Genomic DNA, 19,588 nt, shown 5'->3' with positions numbered 1-19,588 from the left:
GCAAACCCAGCCTGACTTTCAGCAGTTACTTCCTTCATCTGGTTTCCTTCTTAGGCTCGATTCATCCAAATGGTGAAATCACGCTCACTAGCTTTAGTGAAAGTTGCTCCTTGCTTTGAGTTTATATCTGGTGAAGGCAGAGAGATTTGGATTTTTTTTACCTCAGTGGCTGACCAGAGATAATACAAATACGAAGAAATACATTACTTTCAAATTCCATTATATCTGACGTTCTTTTCTTCCTCAAAATTCAGGTGCAATACTTACTGACCCGTTAATACTGTAGACTGCCAGTACATGGAGGAATTATTGTGGAACTACTACACAGAGAAAAACAGTACGACTTTCATTTTAACCCAACATTTATTGCCTGCAGCAGTTAAACGCAACACAATATATGTGCTGTTTCTACGTTTAGCACAGTATAGAGGAATGCATAAGTGTTTTTTGGTATCCCCCAGCTCTGCACTCAGATCATTTGCTTTCTATTTCTTCTTTTCAATAGATGTGCAGCAACTTGCAGGACAGAGACCCTGCTTCATACAGATTCCTAGTGAGAGAGATGAGCCTGCATACACCAACAAACACCTGAACATAGTCAAATGCTACAGGTCTGTTCAGTGACATCTCTAACTTAACCCTTTTTGTAAGTATTATCTTAGCTGGATTTGGAGCAGCACCTCCTCAACACCCATACCACCCTGCATCACTTTGTATTCTGTCTGACCCCCTCTTATCCTGCTTGCACTTAGTCCCACCACCAATGTAGGAATGACTAAACAAAGGAAATCTCTCTAGCTCTACAGTGTGCTTGATTTGTGGAAGAAAAGTTTCCATTTATAGGGCCCAACAAACCTCCAAGGTTCAAGCAAAGTACAAGGTGCTAACGAACAGAGCCTTGACAAACATTGTTTTCCTGTGCAGGGGCTCAGTACATAATGATTTCATTCAGCATCTACTGTTCAAGCATGGAAAGTGTTGGTAAAGAAATCCCACAGAGTTCAGATGACCATTTTCCTAACTTAAGCTTCTCTCTCTACTCCTCCTCCCATTTGACTTCAGGGCCTCTGCCAGGCATAACATAAATATTCATCAGCTGATATTTGCAGTAGCTGCAAAGTTATGAATGAGGCCAAACGCCTTTCCCTCCTGCCCCCTCTGCAAAATGGCAGCTTCTGGTCTTAGCTCATGGCCAAATAACACTTTCCAAAATCCCCAAAGTGCACTAGCAGGCTTTTCAAATTCAGACAGATTTTTAATGCACAAAGCAGAAATACTGTCTACATAATATTTACCCTGGGATTACAGAGAAATATATATATATTACTTCACTATACTTTTAACTTTGTGATGCCTTGACGTAATAGACAGAAGTGTTGGCAGCTCAAAATGTTGGTTGGTTTATTTCAGGGGACATGACTGCTGCAGGTTTCCTTTCTGAATCAAATACCAGACATTTGAACCATTTGTTGTGCAGAAAAGAGAAACAGCTTTAATTCTTAATGCTGGTTTCTGAACCACCTGGGTGCTGTCAGAAGGAGCCACATGCACTGGAAAACACTTTTAATAAGACTCCTATAAGCCTGTCTTGAACTCTCGATCCTGAAAAATGGAATCCCCACTGCCTGTCACGTGCTTTCCCTTTGCACATTAGGAAAGGGCTGCTGTTTTACAAATGTTCCCTTGTCACAAAGCCTGGAATTACGCTCTCAGACCTACTGTAGGTCAGTAAGACAGTGGGTATGCTCACACTAGCAAAGTCAAAAGCAGAAATGTCAGAGAAGCAGGAAAACAGCGCAGATACTTTTTGAGTCTAATTGAGCAAGGTACAAATCCAGCCAAAAAAAGACCCAGAAGAGGATCTTATGCAAAGCAGCACTAGATCTTAAAGGTTTTAAAATCCTAAATCACTACTGTAATAGCATAATTCTGATAATGAGGCATTGTAGCTTAGGTCAAACAATGATGAAAATTTGTATCTCTTGCCTATTACATACTGATTTTGCCATAAATAAGTCACACACAAACACACAAAAATAAAATAACAAGGGAAGTGATAGTCTTGGAAGGTTTTAGAGGTTTGTGATCACCTAATTTGATTTCTACCATGAAAAACCCAGAACATTTCATCCAACAAGTCTCCAACAGTTTGTGGCCAAACCAGAGTATATCTTCTAGAAACACATTTATTTATTTTTCATTTAAATGCTACAAGGAATGGACAATTTACCACAGCCCTTGGGAACATCCCAACACTAATAACCCTTGCTGCTAAAAAAAAAAAAAATCCCATACATTGTTTTTAATACTTCCAGCTTTGAGTCTGTATGTCTTCACTTTTGAGATGAAACAACCTCAACATTATCTCTTTGCTACCTCCTAAACAATATCCAGTCCTGTCAATCTCCTTAATATTCAGCCACATACACATCTATTTGCACAGAAATGTATCAGAAATTTTTTGCTTTCGACATTAGATGCTCCACTAAAGCTACATGCTGTTTTCTTGCAGCAAATTACTGTATTTGAAAATCCAGAGTCCTTACTAGATTGATGACTTCATTGCTATCAGCTATTGCTATAGCTATTGCTATAGCTGATAGCTATTGCTACCATGCTGCTTAGGAGTATTTTGCTGGGACAGCTAAAGTGTCTGTGGTTGCATAGTTGAACAGTAATTAATTGACAACATATCAAAATAGAGATGAGCTGCTTCTGGCATTTACTATGATGCTGCACCAGAAGACAGTCTGCCTATTGCCAGCACTGGAAACAAAAACCAAGAAAATAATAATAAATAAATAAATAAAAATTAATCAAAACAACATCTCTCTACAATCGATGAGGAAGTGGAGAAAAGTGTGCTCACCAACTCTGAGTAGAAGAAGAAAGAAACTTCTCTTGTAGTCATTTCCTCAAGACAGCAGGAAGACGAGATTGAAAAAAAAGCTAGCTGTGGAGAAAAGAATACAACTTACAAGAGCTCTCACCTGAATTAAAAAAACCAACCCCAAAAAAACCCAAAACACATTTACCTTGATGCATCTTGTCATACGATATGCAGACATTCTGCTTTTGTAAAAATTTTGGAAAATGTCAGTCACTGTACTCTTCTAACCATGCAAAGCAATTAAGATTGAGACATACTACTACGTGAGGACCCAGGAAAGAGCATGTTTCCAGATACATACTACTCTTCTTGTACTCACAGCTAAGAGGCTTCTAACAGGGGAAATAAAAATTCTCCAGGGTAGATTGTTCAGTACATTACAGTGAAGATTCAGTCAGAATGAAGACTTTCTTCGTGAGTCTGCATGGAGAGCGAATGCACTCTTGGCTTAGAGAAGTTTACTTAGCAGCCAAAATTATTTCATATCATATAAGACCAAAGATTTTCAATCACCCCAGTAAGCAGTAACACAAGTTAATGTAGAATTGTGGGCTTGATGTACTCTACAGTTCCTCGTTCTTTGTAGATTCTCTGTACCTTTTGTAATAACTGACATGTTCCATACATATTAGAGTACAAATGGAAAAAGGATTGAGAATCAAAAGAAATAGTTTTTATCTTTATGGTAAAGGGCCTTTTCTGTGATAGGCCAAAAGCATGCATCATGTTACAAGAGGAAGGTTGTGGTCTACTCTGGCCTGACTCTGATAGTTTGACCCTTCAGCTTCATCATCATTATGATGTAGTGGTCAGACCTGATGCTCTGTCTGGGTTCCAGGAAATCCAGAAGGATCACTCCCTTCCTATCCCAAAATATATTACCTACTTAGGACTATGTCTTGACCTTTTTTTTCTGGAGAATTTACAGGTTGCCATTCCATGGACTGCCATTTTGACTCTAGTTCACAGTGATAACACCATATCTTGTCACCAGAAATGATGCAATACAGGAAATTGTCACCTTCAGCCTCATGTTGATTCAATAGGTCCTGACAAAATTGAATACAAATTCTGTTCCTTTGTGAACATTCATGGGATCTACTTGGCACAACATAGTGATATTCTAACACTGACACCATCATTTCCAAAGCACTGAAACCATATTCAGCACTGTACACAGTTTCCTAATAATACTCCACAAATGAGCTCAAGATGCTCAAGATCAAGTTGTTCTTCATTTCGTGGTGTGACAACTACACATTGCCATCTGGAACATGTCTTGTCTTTCACCACCCACCACCTTACTGTGCTCACATCCTCTGTTTGGTCTCCATTAACATTCAGGATGTGTTGACAAATGTCAATAGGTGTAATTTTTTCCACATAGAGGAATTCAACGACACACCTTTGCTTCATATACACTTCCATGTTAGCTATCCTTTTGTCAGACTGTCCCTCCAAGTCCATCTGTCTCACAGCAAAACAGAATATTGGCAGGAAGGTTCAACTTCAACTGCCATACTACCAACATCCACCTCTAATGTTGTGGACCAACATAATAATGTATGAGGCACAGCCCTCTTGTTCATGAATGACTATCCATAGGTTAACACGAGAAGATATGGTTAATGAAGTACCATGAGGGCGTACAGAGCTTCTCTGGCACCACTGCATAACCAGAAAATAAGCTAGGGATGAGACTGTCAGAGATAACTTTTAATAGATAACTACTGCACAGCTGTGGCAGTCTTCCAAGTTAACAGTAAGCACATACAATACAAATTTTGGGAGATTTAATTCTGGTAAGGCATAGTTTTTATGAGTAGATAGCATAAGGAGTGAAGAAGTCAAGAAGCACTTGTTTATATGTTAGTGTGTATGTCACACACCAGAGCTGTTCACACAAGAGCAAGACCTGATATTCAATCTCAACTTTATAAAAGGGCAACTTTGCTTGGGAAGTATCTGCAGTATTCAGGAGGAGTTTGGTAAAGTTTGTACAGCTAAGAACATCTTGGCCTCAGCATAGAACTTGCTACTTTCCTCCTGCTGTCTCAGAATTCCTGATAAAAGGTGACAATCAAGCATCTTGTATGACAATTTCAAGTATCTGATTCAATTATTATGGACCTAAAGGGATTTGTAACAAACTTTCAGTTAAACCAATGAAAACTGATGCTTCTTTGGAGGACAGGGAAAGAGACACCTGTAGGTTCAGATTCTCAGCTGACAGAGATCAGAACAACTCTGCAGACTGCAACAAAGCTACGCTAGTTCAAGATTTGGCCCTAAACATTTGAGACAAAGATAGAATCGGCATCCAAACAGATTAAGTGGGATAAATGTAATAGTGGTAGTCTTCTTTATTTACCCAAATGCATGACCCTTGCAGCAGAACTTCCAGAACAGCAGTCCCCATCTTCCCTGGCCCCTGGACAATATTACTGACTTATAAGATAACATGATGTAGGCAACAGTACTTCAAGGTCTTTGCTGGCCTCCCGCTTAACATCTTCAGGTTGTACGTAGCCTGGGAACCAGTGACTGGGATTCTTTGCCAAGATGTGCTTCATCTACTTATGCAAAGTATTGAAGTATCATATGCAACCTATAGCTCATGCCAAATTCCCATCTATGCAGATCTCCTACCTTCTGGCCAAATCCATTCACCAATACTCACACATATCCACGCCTCATTTGGAAATATAGCAAGTGGCAAAGACTCTACCCAAAGGTCCTAAGCATCTCTTTTATTACTTCTTCCTTGCAAGATCAAAACCAAGGACTCTGCAGGAAAGGCTGGTGCAAACATGGCAGCACTAGGCAGGACACAACAAGATGTAAGTTCACAACGCAGAGCTGAAACTCCTGAACTTGCAACCACTGAAAAAGCTATAGCCATCAGGCAAGAAGAAAATGAGGTGAGTTACTGCCATTCTTTATTTGCAGATGTCTTTATTACCAGATAATATTTGTGTCATTTTAAAACTGTAAGCAAGTTCTCTTTTTGCAATATAAACTTCTTTGTTTGCAACTCTTTCTACAGAGTGAAGTTTCTTATATGAAGGGCATGTAAAAAAAATTTTTTTTGCGAGTTTCTGGGTGAAAAATGTATGCTTGTCAACAGATTTTGACTATACCAAATTCAATATTTTTTGTTACTGTTAATCATTTGATGGCTGTAGATGTATAGCTCTGGAGTCAGAAATAACTTAGACTCTACTTACTACAGACTCTGAGGAGAGTTTGGGTATGTGAGATGATGCTGCTGGTCACATTCCCATTCATAGACATCATTCACATCTTACCTTTTATGAAAATTATCTCATATCCATGGCAGAATTCTGGGTCCAGTAACAATACATGCTGAATTAATTTGCTAGCCTCACCAAATAGAAAAGTACACATATTCTGAGTTTGTATAAAAGTTAACTTTCTACCACATTGGCTTATTGTAGGATTCTTGCATCTCTCTTTGTAGACTTAATGGCCAATCTTGAAAACTGGACAAATCTCATGTAAAATTAGCTTAACCATAAATACCTAATCTGTGGAACTCTTGTAATGAGCAAAACGTGCTTTGTATCCATTATGATTCTTCCTAACAGGAAACTTCAAGGTAAGTACACATAACTAAAGGTGTTAGCATACTGAAGGGCCTGGGGAGAATCCAAGAAAATCACAGTGTTTGATTGATTTATAGATAATAAGGAAGAAATATTAAGTCTACTGCAAAGCCACCACAGCCAGAGTTTGTCTGGCTAACTGGCAGAGTATTAGATGTGGTCCCAGGTGCAACAGGAGTCCTCCTCTCACAATGAAAAGTACAGAGGTTAAGAGCTCTTCTGTGACCCAGGTCTATTCACTGTTTCGGAGTACATCTTTGGACCTTTGCCAAAGATGCTGGGTATTTGCAATACGTAATGTTCACCTCAGAGTCATCTGCCTTAGGGGGAAAAGCAAGGTTTATAACTAAGGTGGTGAAAACGACTAAAAGGAACTTGGTTCTATCCTGTGACCGAGTGCTGGTGAAACTGGTTAGTCTCTTTATAAAATAGAAATAAGAACATTCTTTTCCTGTGTCTGTTAATTCACACTTCAGCCTCGGTTGTGCAGAGACTGCTGATGACATAGAAGCATCTTTGCATTGCACAGTGAGATCTTGACTTTGAGTAGAACTCACAGCTGCTGCTGTAATGAAATAAAAACAAATATTAATCATTGTCAAGATTATTTATTTTCCCCTTTCCTGAACAAACCATCTGTATGTATCTACCAGCCTTGCATACCATAAAGGTGCAAGTACAATGGATTACTTAATAAAGTTAATCCTGTGAGCACCCAACAAAAATGTTACGGAGATGTATTGATGGTCTCAGGGTCATTCCTTTCAGGGTGCTCCTAGGCACAATTCACACTGCTTATCTGCAATGATGACTTTGGAGCTGAAAACCACTACGAGGAAATAAAATCTTCGAGGTTTGGCTGGGACAGCCTCTTGGTGCCCCTTCAAGAACTCCAGGGCCTTGGAGAAGCATGAGGCTGACTCTCCAGAGCAGTCTAATATTGACACATAAACAACATACCTATCCAAAGGAAGAAACTGAATGACAACAAAAAAGCATTTTGCATCTGGAGGACATGTTCTCAAAGCAGCAAAACATCTTTCTTATGAGTGTAACGTATGTGGTATTCTCCCTCTGTTTGGCAAGAGATAAGAAAAACAGAAGCAAGGCAAAATTAAAACAAAACGGAGCATATAGGCATCATGAAACAATTACAGTACTGTGTCTCATTAGTATCCAAATTTGGGATTGGCAGTCTTGTTTTAAAAACAGTTTTCTTCAACACTCAGTGATAGAATTTAAAAGCTGACATATCTTCCTATATTGTGAGGCCACAGTCACAGCTGGTGTAAATCAGTGTGACCTAATGAAGTCAATAGAGCTTCCCTGATTTACACTAGCTGAGGTTATGGCTCAATAACATTAGATTTGCTTTCTAGGAGCGTTCAAGGAAGCCAACTTCTGTGTGTCCTATGATGAAGTGGTTATTTATAATGGTCTTCAGTGTGGTTTGGAGCCAAATTTCCACATCAAAAGTAGCTTTATAAGAGATATCCTTACAGTGAAGTTCAGTGAAAAATCATGACTTAAGAAGCCAGCTTTCCTTGTGCTCTCAGTATTTGATTTCAGCCTGAAAACCATTTGAGAAGCCAAGAAAAGCAGAGCCATTCCTGCCTACTTCCCCAGTTCTGCTTCATCTTTGTGTCGCCTACAGATCCAACAGGCCCTGACCTATACTGCCCGTTTATCAAACCAAGTTACTCTAAGTATCTGTTTATTTATGTTCAGAAATTCTCAGTAAGACAGACAAGTTTCATCCTTCACCTGAAAAATTGGGGATGGAGGTGGAGTTCCTACCAGTCCCAGAGCTATTTGTTTGATTTGGCCATGGGTAAAAAGCAAAATACAATAATGTGTCCCAGAGTTACAGCAAGAGGCGGAGGTCACAAGAAAACAGATCATGTCTTTCACAGCTCTTCAGCTCAAGTGAACTGAATTATGACTCCTATTATTTACTTAGTGGATTCCCCACCCTGTGCGCAGGCTCCGAATGTTCAAAAAGCAGCAGGTCTCTACTTCAAAGAACTGACAGGCTAAGCGAGGATGTAAGACCTATCCCAAAGCTACTCTAATCTCCTTCCCTTTAGATCTGAAAGGTGAGACGCAGTCCTCAGCTGACTTCTGCCATCTTCTGCCTCAGTCCTGTACTTCTTATGCTTCAGCACTCTCCTCTGCTGTACATAACTGCCCATCTCTCACAGCAAATACGTTCCTGATACAGCCAAATCTTTCCTCCAAATACACACCTACCTGCTTGTTGCAACTCAAGATCTGCAGAAGCATGCTGGTTTTTTTTTCCTCTCTTAGGAAGGCCCTGCTCCTTGCATGTCTGGCTTTGATACACTCTACCAGATGTTCAGACAGTGTCACAGGCTCTTTCCCTGACCCTGCCACTTTGACACAGACTGCCTTTGATAGTGCATGTTGCTAGGAATGGGTCTCTGGAGTCCACACCAGAGCTGAAGCCTCTCTGCTTCACACTTGTATCTACATAGCCTTGCTAGAGAGCTGTGCTCTTCTGTACTCTCTTTAGTGGATTTAATCCTCTATGGGCTTACAGAGGCCAAGAAGATAACTTTATGGTGACATTTTCAGAAGATCTTTCAAACTGACAGCAGCAGAGAAATCCAGACAGGCTGAATATGGGGGGGAAAAAACAAAACAAAAAGCAAACAAACAAAAAACCCCACACAGTATATAAATACCTGTCTCACATCTTTGGATCTTGTGAGATACCACTTTCTCCTCAAAAGTCCAGGATCCTCATCTTGTACTCTCTCAGGTGTTGCTTTTGGATCTTCTCTCTTCACAAAACAGTGGAGAAATCCACTAAACGTAATCCTCTTTTTTCCACAGTATATTCCTGGTCTACTTGAAAAGTGGTTAGAAAACTCCATTCAGATACTATTCAGTTACCAGTCTATCAGGTGGGTTGATTTTTTTCAATCACCCAGCACATCAGTTGACTGCTGGCTTTCTGGGTAGATAAATATGACTCAATGTACTTCCCTTACTACATATTTTTCTATGAAGACATTTTCTTTTGGTATCCATGGCTTAGAGCAAAGATAAAATCAGAAAATAATTTTACAGTTAAACAAGATGGTGTGTTCATTATTTGACACAGATAGGCAGACATACTAGAGCATCATAAATGCAAAATATGCAAACTGTTCTGTTCTACTTCTATGCCTTCTATAGGCTTATTATTTTCTTTAGTTATATTGCATAAGTTATCTTCAAAAACATTCTCAACCTCCAGAAAGATCCACTACCACTATGTTATGCATGGGGTGCTTCCTTCTCTATGTGAAGATGCCATGAGCTAAAGTTTTACTTAGATTGAGCATTGTTCAGAATGGCTGAGTCTCTCTGATCTTCCCCCAATTCTATGACATAAATAATTAAAACATACAAAAAAGTTTCATTAGCATTTCAAGAAGCAATTGTATTTGGTTGTCTCCAAATCTAGTAAAATTCCATTGACTGTGAAATATATGTACTTTTTCTTTTAAACAGAAACTAATTTCATTTCTGTCAACTTTGTCTCACAGCCTTTCATACTTGACTCTGTTTTTATTTTTTAATGTGTGTATATTCTTACTAGGATTGAAAAGGAAGACAGGCAATTATCAGATAACAAGCAGGAAAGAACAAATATAAGCCCATTTGCCCAAAGGAACTAGAAATAGTTAATTTTGCACCAATAACAAAATCAGTTTCCTCACCAGCAGAATTTACCCTGGCCCACAGCGTTACAGAACTTTCCTTGAATTTGGTTGGGGCTAAGACAGGAAACTGCATCTTCTAAACTTTAGAAATGGATCTTAAACATGTAAACATAAGATACTATCCCCTATCTTTTAAGCAACATTTATATTATTTAAAATAAACAGTCTTTCTGAAGTTAGTCTGTAATTGACATCTGACACAGTCCACATTGCAACAGATATGATAAGTGCAGTAAACAGCAGAAATTATGCTTCTCTATGCTCTGAGAAACATTCATAATTCCTTACACAGATAAACTTTATTTTGTTGCTATGCAACCCCCACACAACACACTACAATCTGCAGTAAATAAGAGAACAAATTTTCAACTGAAGGGCAAGCATGCGGCCTTTTGGGTTTTCTCCCCATTTTGAGTTCCAGCCCCTGCTTTAGTTCATATTGTACTATTCCATCATTTATGACAAAACTGCCTCTAAAACTCAATACAGGATATTTCAAATAAAGCAAAAAGGGAGAATCAGAATGCACAAGTTCTCCTGACACTGATGGGAAACAAATGGTATTGTTGTATCAGTGACAGTGGAACAGTGTAATGGTGGCTTTAAAAAAAAAATCCACAACAAGATTTTCAAAACCTTTCTGCAATGCTGATGCAAGATGCTACAGATTTATCCAATAATCTAAAAAACTGTAAACAATTGAGTCCAGTTTAAAAACATGACTTAGGGATCCAGCTGGATATAGTCAGCACGGTTTGGTGAAGGCAATAGAACTACCAAGATTTGCACAAGCCAAAGAGCTGATGTGTATCTGATTCACAAGCACAGTGGTTGTCTGATTGCAAAGGGCTTTGAGTCACTTCTCCAATTTCACTTTGCTGTTCAGTTCTTTATAACTAAGAACTCTGAGTTTCTGCAGCCTACATGATATAAGTCCACATACTTATTAACGAATAGCACATCATTATTAGGGAGAAGAAATTATATTCATAAGAAAGCAAGATTTAATTTCTGATCTACAGTGTAGTTTCTCTAACCAGTGAGAAAAGTACCTTTTACATTTTAAATTTCTACATTTTGATAGCTGTTTGCCATCAGAAATTTTTCTTTTATGGTTTCATTTTAACACTAAAAAGGTCTGTAAGCTAATATCAGCATTTATTGCAAAACACCTTCAAGTTTCTGTGTTGGTCTTGTATAAAGACTCATCTCTAATCACCAGTAACAGCACAGCAGCTTTCCATAAGTGCCTAGCAGAATAGGCTGTAAAACTTGAAGCAAGTAACTTCTTCAACAAGCAGTTGCTTACAGAAGACTCCTTCTCAGTCAGGATTGCAGCATGAGGCCCAAAGAGCAAATAGCATTGCTTTTTATCTAGCGTGCTTTCTGTACAACAGGCAACAGGCGAGGGGATCATCTTCAGATCTAAATCTTGGAAAGCAGTACTTCATGTCTTCGTATCAATGTCCTGCCAATCTCTTTTACAGTCCGGCAGCCTAGAGAACAAGTTACAAAGAATCATAGAATTCGGGACCTTTAAACGTCTTCTATTCCCACTGCCTTGCAACAAACAGGGACTTGCATGCCACCATCGGTTGCTCAGAGTACCATCCAGTCTGGCCTAAAATGCTACCAGGGATGGAGGTTCCACCATATCTCTCGGCAACCCGTTCCAGTCCCACACCACCCTCAATGTAGAAGACTTTTTCCTTATATCCAACAAATATCAGTCGAAATTTGGGAATGGTGGCCAACAAATATCAGTCGAAATTTCCAATTGCCTACCCCATGCTAAACTGGTTCATTTTCTTTTCCATAGAAAGCTATGTTCAGTCAGATGTAATCCACCCCTTAGTGACTGAGGATTTGACATCACTTTTCTATAGATCTGTGGCTCTTCTTACCCAAAATATTTTTTCATTTTTCACTTACTCTTTATGTCTACATATATAGATATCCTATATATAAAGTTGGGGTTAACATCAGTTTCTTTTTTCATCTCTCTGCAGGTTAACCTGTTTATATTGCAAATATTTCTGTCTCTCCTCTATAGGTTACTATGGTGCCTTGCACAGGGTGAATGAGAGCTATGATAAAATGTGAGGGAGAGGTGGTTATTACACTAAGAGGAAACACTGATGTCTCACCTGTCAGTGCCATTGCCAGTCGAAACTCTTCCTTCAGCATTTGGAGAACTTCTTTTGCTCCTTCTTCACCCTAAGCAATTAGGGTGCATTGTTATGCATACTTGCATCTATAGACAAGCTATAAATACATACCAGGAAAGTGTCATGGACAACTCTGACTCCTAAGTATTTGATAGCAAATTTGAGATAATTATATGATCTGGATACATACACACGTAAGAGATTCATTCTCTCACGCATACATGTGAATACACAAAGCGTAAAAAGCTAGTATAGGCATCTACAAACATATTTTTCAGATTTTTTTCTTTTACTTACTTGATAAACCAAGCCCCAGATGAGAGGCCTGCCGATGAATACAGCTTTGGCACCCAGAGCTAATGCTTTGAGTATGTCTGTGCCTTTTCTTACACCGCCATCTAGGAACACCTCCACCTTCCCCTCCACAGCCTCAACAATTTCAGGCAAGATATCAATCTAGAAGAGTGAAATCAGAAATACAGTTTCTGTAACCCTATTTATTTTCTGAATAAATTATTACGTAAAGAATTCAAGCTTCAAAAAAGCTAAGTGAGCAATTACTTGCCTGATTGTGTGCATAAATACAGCTTTGTGTGACTTGGCATGTTAGCAGACATATACACAGGTCAAATTTATTTGGACAGCCACTTAAATAAAATGAGAATCAGCAGGGTCACATAAAATGTCCATCTAATCTCATGATGTGCATCCAATACAAGCCTGTACAAGCTTTTAGGAAGAATATAAGAAACAGCAGGCAGAGAGGAGAGCCTATTCCTTGATATTATTACCCTAACATTCAGTGTTCAGTCGTTTAGGAATGAAACTCAATCACTGACTTCTTAAACAGTCATCTACATTTTTTGCTTAAATTCACTATTCATTAATAAAAGGGACTGGCTGGCATTAAGGAGCACAAAGGTAGGCACTGTATCTGAAGATAATGAGTAAGAGATCTGTCAGAAAAATAAAATAACACATTTTTTTCATTTGAAAACACATCTTGATCTCAGGAATAGTTGTAGAGGGAACTTATTTATCTAAGAAAAACTCAACTTTCTCTGAGTTTTGAACAAGGAGAGAAACATTTTCTTCTTCTGAACGCATATACTTCTCTCACTAATTTCCATTTACTCTCTGCACAAGTGGTAAAAGCAAAGACAAATGGATGTTCCCAAGATACAGGAAGGGAATTAGCTAAAACGTCAACACCGTGCAAGAAGTTTCAAGAAGAGATGAGCCTCCTGAATTCAAAGCTCAAGCATTAATTACATAGCAGCTGTTCCTACAACATGCATACAGTTCCTATTCACGAATATCAGGAAAGAAACAAGACTAGGAGCCAAGTACTAAGGAGTGTGCGGTAGTAAAACAAAAGGCACACCAATTCATGCCTTTCAAACACGGATGCAATTCATTTCCTTTCTAATGGATAAAAAGTGACTAGGAGATTGGGGAAAAAACTTGAAAGAGCAGTTTGTTTTTAGATTTGGATTAAAATTTTCTTGAAGTTTGGCACTGGCTGTGATTTTTTCCCCTCCCTCTGGTTTTGCTCTCTTGCCAAACATATTTTGGATTTATTTCCATATACAGAGACTACTTTCTACATCCTGACAAACTGTATCAACATTAAAGTGCTATAATAACTAAAGTATGATGCAAACCATAATTAAAACATAGATTTCCTCAATGTGTAACTAGACACTAGAAATATTAGCCAGCTCATGTTCTGAAAAGCCATGAAATTATGCTTCAAAAACAGAAACTCTTTGCATGATTCAATACAGATATTCTCATGGAAACTGCATTTTGAAATACACTTTTCTCTGTAAGATGAAATTCAGTGAACATGCTGGCTTTGATAGTGTCATCTTCTCTACACAGTGACACTGTAAAGAAGAAACTTGAAAAAGTAGTCCACAAGCTTAATTTCAGTTCTACTTCAGTAGAAAATAGTAATTCCTAGTTTTTGAGCTCTCATTTTTCAAAATGCTTTTTTTTTGTTTTTGTTTTTAATATCCTCATATTTTTTCTGCTGGGTTACCTCACACAGACTTGCACAAGATTTTCCAATACTCTTGGTGAAACTGAAGGATACATTCTCTGCAGAGGACAAGAACAGGACAGAAGTTGAAGAAAATTGATTTCAGAAGTTTTGGCACCCACACTCCATAAAAAGAACCAGTGGGTCCACTTGAAGACTTTCAAAAAACATCAGCAAGTGAATGGAATTGACTGGGGAAACCCTCAATTGTCCCTAAGGAAAGACTCAGAGAGCAGAATAGCTCTACAGGAAGGGGTGACACACCAGTGGGCCTGCCGAGCTGACAGCAGCTCGGGAGAAAAAGGGAGAATTTCCTTCTGCCTTTAGTTACTCTGTAACTCCAATTTTTCAGAAGTCTATGGAGAGTATTAAAAGTGAGAACAACTGTAGTAAGAGATTACTTCTCATAGATTAAGGCACACAACATGCATTTGCAGGTTTTCCCTCTAGCTATTATGTATTCAGTGGAAGGAGCAAGAAGCCAAAAGCAGAAAGAACTTGGTACTTATTGGCACCACTACTTACCGTTGCAGGAACTCCATCAAGCTGACGTGCTCCATGATTTGACACCAGTATACCGTCTACCCCAAGCTTTACAGCTTCTTTAGCATCATCAGCTGAAAATACATTAAAAAAAAATTCTTTCCAGAATGGGATCTTGAACATCATGATGAGGGAAATTATGACATCAGTAAAAAAAAAAAAAAAACAACAAAAAACACTGGAAGCTGCTGGGAAGCCACTTTGGGCTTCATCCTTCCATAGGCTCATCTTATCACAGATCAACAGTTCTATCTTGAAGCAATTAGGCTAGGAAGATCACTTGAAATGTTGGAACAGAACATTTTATCACTTTGGACTAACAGCAACTTTTGATCAAACTTGTTGATTTTTTTCCCCTCAATGCCAGTTAACAATAAGATTGTGGTAATAAACCACAGCTAATGAAAACACTTCGCTGTGTCGGTGTTCATTTAACAGAATGGAAATTCAGCTTCCCTTCAAGTAGCACACTCAGAATAGAATTAGGGTTTACAAGCACAATGAGCTGTCCTTCCTGACTGCATCTGAATTTAGATATAGCTGCTGTTACACCAACATCTCAACCTGAAAATTTAAAGTGTTGGTTGGGTTGTTGGTTTTTTTTGTTCTGCTTTTTTGTTGTTAGTTTTTTTTTGTTTGAGTTTTGCTTTTGTGTTAATATTTTTTTCATTTATGCAGAGTCTAAGGACCCAACACTCCTGCTGTTTTTCTCTTCGAACACTTGCATTCTCATAGATAGAGAGCAGCAAAGTGAAATGGTCCTTTTTCATAGATCTCCCAGATAAGTCTATTGGCTAAGGAAGAACTCACAGCACAGGACAAGGAAATAGGGACACCAACCACTGCTTAGCCCAGAAAACACCATGGCATGGCAAAGTGTACAGACTACAGGACTCCAATCCCTGCCTACTGAACTTCAAGGTAAACACATTCTATAGCCCAGCCATGCAAACCACCTGAAAACTCCAGGTATTTATTAAAGCAGTGTCTTCACTTTCTTGGCTATTTGGCTCATGTGCATTCCTGCATTCTCTGCAGTTCCATCAAAGCCAGTAAAAAGTACATCCAGGCCTTATAAGCCACAAACCTTGACCCGTACCTCTGACTGCCAAAATGCAAAATCTCGTTCTTCAGTTTTTCCCCAGATAGGAAAATAATAATGTTCAGTTTCTGCTGGAAGAAAAGTTTGTCTGATTCAGACTGCCTTCCACAAGGAGAAGCTAATGCACAGAGGCAGAACGATTATCACCCTCACCAGTTCATATTGCATTGATCCTAACCAAAACAAATGGACATTTGCTCATGTCTGCGATCTTCCACATCCTAATCATGCACAAGGAAGACAACTTTTTCCTTTGTTTTGCAATCTACTTTGGCAAATCTTCCCTGTTTAGCACAGTATACGAATATGAATGCACAATCCATCATATTTTTTTAATGTAAGCAAAACAGATGCTTGCCATTGAAACGTAGTGTAATTCTACAGAAAATTCAGCAGCACAAGCACTTTTTTTCCCTGTTGCCTCTGCAAAAAGGGATGCCTTGCCCTCTCCATGGAAAGCAGTAAAGCTACACACCTCTTAGGATTCCTTTTGCAACAATGGGCAGTGATGTCAGCTCCCGAAGCCATTTGATGTCTTTCCAACTGATACTTGCATCAATTGCATTGGCTACATAGACAGCCAGTCCGCTGTTTTCCCCGAAGTCTTGCCCTGAGGAGAAGGCCAAGTTGTTGCTTGAAAAATTTTTTAACCTAAAATGACAAAATAGTCTGTGAAATATTTAGTGGAGCCATAAAATATCAGTCCTTAGCATCAGCATTCAACACGTCTGCATTAAATGTGCATTGCATTATACAGGGCAGAAGTAAAAAAGCCTACCCAGTATTTTATTTCTGAACCCTTTTAAGTCAAAACCTCCTCCTTGAGAAATATTTGATAACTTTGTTGCAAATTCCTCTAGCCCAAGGCAACCCTCCTAATGCTTTCAAAGGAAATAAGACAAAGTTCAAAATCTAAAGGTTGAGCATCAAATCTACAACCAAAAGGAAAAATCCAAAGATGAAACTTAGGGTTTGGGTTCAACCATTCATCCTGCCACAGACATCCTCTGTGACTTTGGGCAGAACATTTGGTCACTCCTTTTGCCTGTTTCCCATCATAAAATAGGAGCAACCACATTTTCTGGAGCACCGTGAGGATAAACATAGCAGAGGCTGTGGGCCATTCAGACCCTTGAGGAGCAGAGGATGTGTGTGCTGAGGGAAATATCAGTCTTTCATAACATAATTCACTTCCCACTGAAGTCAAAAGGTGCACTTCTACTTTCCACTATCTGTAGCAAAAATCTCTTTGGCTTTCTTGCAGCAAGTATTTTCTTCACTTTTGTTTTTCATCTAGTGAATTCAGCTACTGGAGTAAATAGGAGACTACTTAGATGGGAGAGGAAAAGAGGGACGTTTTTTAAAACTCTATTAATTAGATAGGTCTGCAAGAACTCTTGCAAAGAAACCAGAATTTTCATCTAACTGACAAGACCAACATCCAGGCAATAGTTCTTGTGTACAATTCATCTTTTTTGTACATCTGCCTATAACATGTAGAGGAAAATGTTTGTATGAAAACACTTGCTATTATTTGTTTATTATAACCAAATCAACCTCACAAGTTCTAGGAACTGAATGGCAAACACCAGCCCCTGAACCAGAGTTCAATCTTAGTAGACAAAATATGGGAGGGGGAATTTGAGAAATTGAGGCTGCATTTATATTAGAAACAGAAGCAGCCCAAGTGCTCTCAAGCACCAGATCACCATCAGTGACAACAGTACAACCCAGGACTCTGATGTCCCACACCATGTTGATTGCTCCATACTTTGGAAATTGCGCGTCAATTCACGTTGTGCTATTTTATACTCATATTCCACATCTTGGGAACATGCAGTATTTTTGCACGGAAACTGGCTAGTTTCACTGCTGATTTCATGCCTGTAACAAGCAACATTTCACTTGGGTTTTCTGTTCAGCTCCAAGCAAAGAAGAAAATGAGAAAGGAGCAGGCTCTCAGCAAGATCCAGCTTTTCAGCTGTTGGTTTGTGGAGGGTGGGGTACCCAGAGAAAAACAGAACCATGGATAAGATTATATAAATAACCGTTGTTTTTCTTGGACTGTGAAATGCAGGTCAACACTTGAATGAATGTTGCCTTACATACGTTTTGGAGCACAATGGCACCTTGTTGTTGCTTTGAAACTGTTGAAACTCTGAAGCCAAGAAAAAGTTATCAAGTAACTGAGCAGAGCCCCACACTACCGAGTTTCACCACTGACTCCGCAACAAAACACTGAGTGTCATTCTGAAATCTGAAGGAATTTGAACCTTAAAAGATTACTCCAACTTCATATTATTCCATATGGTTCTCTCAAACAAAACCTTGTTACTGTTAGGTCAAGTGGGGTCAAAGTGTTTCAGAAATGCAATATTGCTTTTCTCAAATATTTTTGCGTTATTTGACTCTCATCCAGAAACTGTATAACCCCAGGTCTTAAAAATGACATTGCTCCTAAAAAAAAAAAAAAAAAAAAAAAAAAAAAAAAAAAAAAAAAAGCTATTTAAAGCAACTTTCCTTGGGGGTAAAGACAATCAATAATGCTTTGTTAGTAACAGATCTATAGCAGGCCTAATAAATGGGGCAATGGGGCATATGCATATTTCTAATGCCAGGTTTGTCAAGGATTCTTTGTATTCTGGTGTTTTCCTCACAAGATGGGCCTTTTATGCAGAAATCATTGACAAAACACACTTAACTCTGCCTATCTTTACCATTTCATCCACTAGCTTCTGGCATACGGGGCAGGGTACCTGACACCCCATGGTGGTACAGTCCCATGGTTTACCTTTGAAATGAAAATTATGAAAATGAAGGAACTTAGGATTTGGCTTTATATTACTTGCCACATTTTTTAAAATATATTTTGTATTTCTTGCTATATTTCATGCTAGGTATGGTATGTATGCAGCATATCACAGTTGTGAGAGACACTGGAAGAACACTTCAGATTCATCAATAATATTCAAAACTAGCTCTCACCTAGAACTCAAACCAAAGTTAATCCACTTCAAGATACTTTCAACTATCTTTTACTTTTTCTTTCCTTTTTTAGTTTTCATTTTGATTTCATTTACAGATTCTGAATAAGGGCAGTAGTCTTAATATATACCATGACTAACTGCGGCTAGTATCTGGTCCTAGTAAACACAAGATTCTTAGCTCCATTTTGCAAATTCAAAAATGCTGCATATCCCATTCATTCTTTTACTGTTCCAGCTGGACTGGGTGCTAACACCATGCCAGCACTTCAGCAAACATTATTCAGGGTGATCTTACAGCCTATCAATTCATGTTTGCAGGATGCAGTGAAATCAGGCCAGCATTAGCACCCATAAAACACTGCTGGAGAACTTTTAAGTTAAATTCTGCATAGGCCCTAAAATAATGAGAAACCAGAATTAGTGCAGAGACCTCTAACTTCTCCTTGAGATATAGAAAAAGTCCCAAAAGAGATGTAGGGGTGGATTGCTTTTGTGAC

General features: G+C 38.7%; 1 protein-coding gene across 2 annotated transcripts in view; it reads right to left on the bottom strand.

Annotated features, from left to right (window-relative positions):
* Nucleotides 1-9,938: 9,938 nt before the first annotated feature.
* Nucleotides 9,939-19,588, bottom strand: part of HAO1 (hydroxyacid oxidase 1) — a 32,463-nt gene continuing 22,813 nt past the window's right edge. Inside the window, exons 4-8 of one of the 2 annotated variants that reach the window (XM_085218990.1) lie at nucleotides 16,580-16,755; nucleotides 14,985-15,076; nucleotides 12,713-12,871; nucleotides 12,395-12,464; nucleotides 9,939-11,743 (exon numbers count right to left, since the gene is read on the bottom strand). In XM_085218990.1, coding sequence (XP_085075116.1) covers nucleotides 11,673-11,743; nucleotides 12,395-12,464; nucleotides 12,713-12,871; nucleotides 14,985-15,076; nucleotides 16,580-16,755 — 568 coding nt within the window. In that variant the 3' untranslated portion in view covers nucleotides 9,939-11,672. The remainder of the gene's footprint in view (nucleotides 11,744-12,394; nucleotides 12,465-12,712; nucleotides 12,872-14,984; nucleotides 15,077-16,579; nucleotides 16,756-19,588) is intronic. The other variant, XM_085218991.1, reaches the window with a different exon arrangement.

This window comes from Meleagris gallopavo, chromosome 2 (assembly GCF_905368555.1).
Source record: "Meleagris gallopavo chromosome 2, MGAL_WU_HG_1.1, whole genome shotgun sequence".
Classification (NCBI taxonomy): Eukaryota; Metazoa; Chordata; class Aves; order Galliformes; family Phasianidae; genus Meleagris; species Meleagris gallopavo.
Note: the sequence above shows the minus strand (reverse complement) of the source record. Positions and strands in the feature narration are given on the sequence as shown.